Below are 5,067 nucleotides of genomic sequence, written 5' to 3'. Positions count from 1 at the left end.
TCCAGCAACATAAGCACTATACCAACTACTGGTCCCACTTCATGATTTTTTTGAAAAATGGTCAGTCCATCTAAATTGCAGATAATAGTCCATCTGCCCATGGTCCATCTTTCTTTAGTTTGATAGTTTAGAATGCATATAGCCCTAAAGTTTCTGTAAACTGGAAGAGGTTTTTTTTTTTTTTTTTCAACTGCAGATTCTATAGTTGTTTGTCTGAGTGGCAAAGATGAGTGCTTTTAGACTTCCAGCTCCTTTGTTTAGACCTTTCAAATCTTCTGACAACATCAACTAAAATATGATATGTTTGAATCCTCTTCATAGTGTAGCCTGTGCTTTGCTTCCAGCTTGCTGGAGAGTGAGAGTGTAACAGTTAATTTTGGATTAAAGGATGCCGAATGGTTGGTGAAGCATTGTTTCTAGCTGTGTCTGTAAGAATGTTGCTGGACAAAATTCGATGTAAGTCAATGGGCTGGGAGAAGAAGAGCTGCCTTCAATGTGAGTAGGCACCACACAGTCAGCTGAAAACATGGAGAAAATACAGAGGAAATGAAAGTTCTGTTTCCTCTCTCCCTTTCTCCTGACCCTTTCTTCCAGAGCTTGCTGTGTGTTCTCTCTCTACATATCTGCCTGCCCCAGGCCTCCTCCTCTACTTGACCTTGACTGTGTTTGTTCCTTCTAGCTCTTAATGCCTATTCTCCTATAGCCAGACAGACTTAAAGTTCTTAACTTTTGGATTCTACCCTCATACCAGTGGTCACTTGAGGGGGCTTGGGTCTACAACTTCCTGGGTGTCTCTTTCAGGTCTCAGAGAGTAATTGCAACATTTTCCTTCCTTGCTTGAGTTGCCCAAAGGCCCCTTCAGAAGTTGGACTGAAACTGCACAATTTGGCTACCTTGCTTCTGAATTTTTCAGCTGTTCCTACAGCTTGAAGACAGCATATTGCAGGATTTCTCCACCTTGTGATTGCGTGAAATAGTAACTACAGTAATTCTTTTCTTTTGCATATCTTTTTGGTTCTGTTTCTTTAGAGAACTCTGAGAGCCCAAGAAAATGAATAGAGGAGTGTAAATGAAAGCTTTGAAGACTAATGACACAACACAATGTCTAATAAGACTCACAACTTTATTTCTGCTAGGAAAGAAAAAGAGGAAAAACAGATTTAAACAATTTTAAAAAAAAGATTTAAACAATTGTTTTGTTTTATCTAAAAATTCCCCAGAAGAAAGAGACCACCTTGAGTTAGAGATTAGGTGCTTTCCAAACATACTTCGTTCTTTAATTTTAATTCAATCATAAAATTCTTCTGTAAAAATCCCAGGAAAGCCCGGTTTATGAGTAACAAACTCCCCAAAGGCATAAGCAACAGATTCCCAAAAAGTAACTGGCTCATCTTAGACTGAAGCAAATAAAATCTAAAAACATTAACTTGCATAGTCATTTTAAATTATTGCTGTTCTTTATAAAAGTCATTACAGGTAATTCTGTTCTAACTTACTCTTCTCTCTTTACCTCAAACTGAGGACTTTCTAACAAAATTATGACCTACTTTCCAAATGAAGTTTTAAGGAGGGTTTGCAAGCACATCTATGAGGTCCAAGGAATTTGCATGGAATGAAGGAAGAAATAAATAAAATAAATAATATCTAATAAATAACTCAGACAAAATTCACTTTCTACAAACTTAAATCTCATAATATGCTAGCCTCAAGGATAGATCCTCTCACAGCCACTCATGAAGATAGGAGCAGTATATACTCAAAAAGCACATAGTATGGCTTTATAAATCATTTTACTTGCCTAGTGCCTCTAGGGCAGATCACAGTGAAGGGAACCATTTTGGTGGCTGGTAGGGTTTAAGTTCTCTCTGCAAGGCTACTTTCAAGTGGATTTACAAACTAAAGGTGCAAAGCATAGCAGGGTAAGTGCTGCAAGCAAAATAGAAAGAAAATAATTTAGATGTAATAAATAAAAGGGATAAAAACACAAGATGTACATATACACTGGCAGATTTTAGGTATTAGCTGAACTGTAAGAAGTGGCATACTATTCAATCTTATCCATTTTATTCACTGGCTTCATTAGTGTGCCCTGCATGCTAAATTTATTCTCTCTGGTAGTAGCATTTAGGCTCTTAGTTTGACTTAAATTGTTGTCCTGGCCAATTGAACTAGATAGTAAAATATTTCAGATACATTTCTCTGGAAAAAGATAAATGCAATAAAGTTAGTGTTTATATAATGAAAAGAGTAGTTACATGAAGAGAAATAAACAACCTATAGATTGGGTTTAACCTGTGATGAAAACATAGATTGGCAAAAGCATTCACTGACTTTGGATTTCATTTCTGCATCCCTAAGTCTGATCACTTGAAAGTATATTTACAATATGTAATAACATATCATACCTTAAAAGTAAGAAAGAAGTAACAATTAAAGGTGGGGAAGATAAAGGATTGCATAAATGTTGGAAATATACAAGCTTGATCAATAAATAAATTGATTTGTGCTTGTGCTTCTGAAAAGTATGATATCAGTATGAACAGAGGTTTTTAACCAAATGAAATTCCTATTGCTAAAGAATATCCAGTGGTTTTCCTATGGGCAAGTGTAACCTATAGAGTGTCCAAACTATGGCAGTTAGTATAGCCTGATAGCCATTTTCTTGCTCTTTAATATGAACCTGGGTTGTGTGCTGATTCCAATAGCAGCACCTGAGCTATATCAGAATTTCCAGAGCCCTCAGGTTATGGAGGCCATGAAATGGTCTAGATAACTTCATTATGTCCCACTGTCATAGGAGTCTGAGGTTTTAGTGAAATGTTTTCCATGCCTCTAGCACTGAGGAAAGAGATTTTGAAATATTATCAAGAATAAAGTTGGCATGAGGCCTTTTTTTATGATTCTTAAATCACTAAGGTAGTTATGTTCAGCATTCAGTCCAACAAGAAATAGAGTTAATGTTTTGTTATTCACAGTGACAGCCAAGTTAGAAGTTCAGCTTCTGGAAGCTATTATTAGATAGATGCAAAGAAGACATCATTCAGTCCAAACAAACTTTGTGTTCTGTGAGCCAAGAGATGTGCACCTTGTTCTCCCATTGGCAATTCCATTTGATCATTCCATGCACGATGTCCATCGCCTATTATTGCTCTATTCTTTCAGTTTCAAGAATTTTATTTGTGATGACCGAAGTTATAGTTTCAGAACCGTGAAGCACTTTTGAAATTACCTAGACTTAAAACACCTGCCTCATATTACTGATAAATAAAGTCCAGAAATGTAAATTAATTGGCATAGATTATTCAATGAAATTTTTGGCACCACTGAATGAGGTTTAGGTCTTCTGTTCTATTTCCACATGGTTTTAAGTCATAAATGATTTTGCTTGAAGACCATAAATAAAATAATCAATACAATGTGAGAAATTGATGAGAAGAAAGAGTGACAGGTATGGGAGGGCTTAAACAGACTAGGACTATTGCATTTGATATGAAATTTTAAAGGACCTTTTAAGGTCACTGAATCTTCAGCACAATCATTTGAATTATGGAAAATGTCTCTATGTTATTCCGTGAAATACTGATCTTACTGCCTTAATCAGTGAAGATTGTATTGAGTTGGGTCCCGATACTGTGGTGGGGATATGAATCATAGGACATGTCTATGGGAACATCATAGCGGGGAGTACCAGCCTGAAATGGAGTTGAATGCACATGCCCTGAGTTTAGGCTTACAGAAGGGTAATGTGGCATGAAGCTGTAGGATTTTTCCAGGTCAGGAGAGCCATCTTGCTTCAAGGAGAAGTTCCCACTGATGCTCAGGGGTGGAGTGAGTGGACCCTCATAAGGAGGTGTACTGCAGTCAGTTGGATGGCTCCCAAAGGATGATTCTCCCAAACTCTTGAATACTTGGGGCTTGAGATGAAGAAGATGTGTTTCCATATGGCCATAAGGAGGGCTGGGGAGCCCTGGAGACTGATAGTTGAAGTTGTGGACAGAGATAGAAGAGTCACATATAGCAGATTTCTCCTCATGCTTCTCTAGGAGGACAGACTGAGGGCCCAGTTGGAGGCATCCAGCCACCAGGTTGCTTGTGGGCTGAGAAAGTCCCTTACAGAGCATCTCCACAAAACCCTTCCCTTCAGGTGTCTGGCCAGTCTCCAGGACTTCAGACAAAGCCCAAATGTAGTTCCTGGCCAGTCTAAGAGTTTCTATTTTAGACAGCTTTTGAGTTTTAGAGTAGCATGGCATGACTCTCCTCAGGTTGTCCAAGGCATCATTCAGGCCATGCATCCGGGTCCGTTCTCTAGCATTGGCCTTTACTCTTCGAGCCCTGAATCGTTCAAGGCGAGTTTTGGTCATCTTCTTTTTCTTGGGACCCCTTCTCTTAGGTTTTTCCCCATCTTCTTCTTCCTCTTCTTCCTCTTCAATACTGTCATGCTCTTCAGTTAAGCTGTCAAGCATCCCATAGGCAGCTGGCCTTCTCTCCTCCTCCTTCACCTCATTTTGAGAGCCCAGACCTTTCTCCATCCAGGATTGTGTGCTGACCACATCTACCATTTCCTTGGATTTTACATAAGTTTTTGCCATTTCCAGATGCTAGAAAAAAGAAACAGCAAAGATTAACTCCTGTGAACACCTGGTTTCATTTAAAACTAATTTCTTTTTATAGGTAGAGCTCAAATATTTAGTGAGATTCAACTTATAATTATCTTGTGTAAGTCTTCCATTCTAAATCACTAGTCCAAGACTCAAAGAAATGCTCAGCACACTCATCTAAGTATGACATATTAAAGGAAAATTAGCTATTAAAAAAATGAACTTGATTATTCACAATACTAATTCTAACTCTTTATTTTAAGATTCTGTATCTCATGGATATTTTATGCAAAAATTATTATATCAGCCCAGAAATAAAATTTGCTTTCTATGAAGAATTCAGAACATATAAGTAAAGAGATAAGTAGGCATACAAATTATTATCTAACTAGAAGAATTTAAGAAAGTGAAAAAGGGTAATAAAATAATTATAATGATAGGATATGTATGCAATAATTATTACTGTGAA

The 5,067-nt window shown here is 37.4% G+C and overlaps 1 protein-coding gene across 1 annotated transcript; it reads right to left on the bottom strand.

Moving 5' to 3' along the window:
- Positions 1-3,593: 3,593 nt before the first annotated feature.
- Positions 3,594-4,589, bottom strand: NEUROD4 (neuronal differentiation 4). The gene has a single exon (XM_006169118.1). The coding sequence runs from the start codon at positions 4,587-4,589 to the stop codon at positions 3,594-3,596; it is 996 nt and encodes a 331-aa protein (XP_006169180.1).
- Positions 4,590-5,067: the final 478 nt, after the last annotated feature.

The sequence above is a fragment of the Tupaia chinensis genome, unplaced genomic scaffold, assembly GCF_000334495.1.
Source record: "Tupaia chinensis unplaced genomic scaffold, TupChi_1.0 Scaffold146740_1, whole genome shotgun sequence".
In the NCBI taxonomy this organism is placed as follows: Eukaryota; Metazoa; Chordata; class Mammalia; order Scandentia; family Tupaiidae; genus Tupaia; species Tupaia belangeri.
Note: the sequence above shows the minus strand (reverse complement) of the source record. Positions and strands in the feature narration are given on the sequence as shown.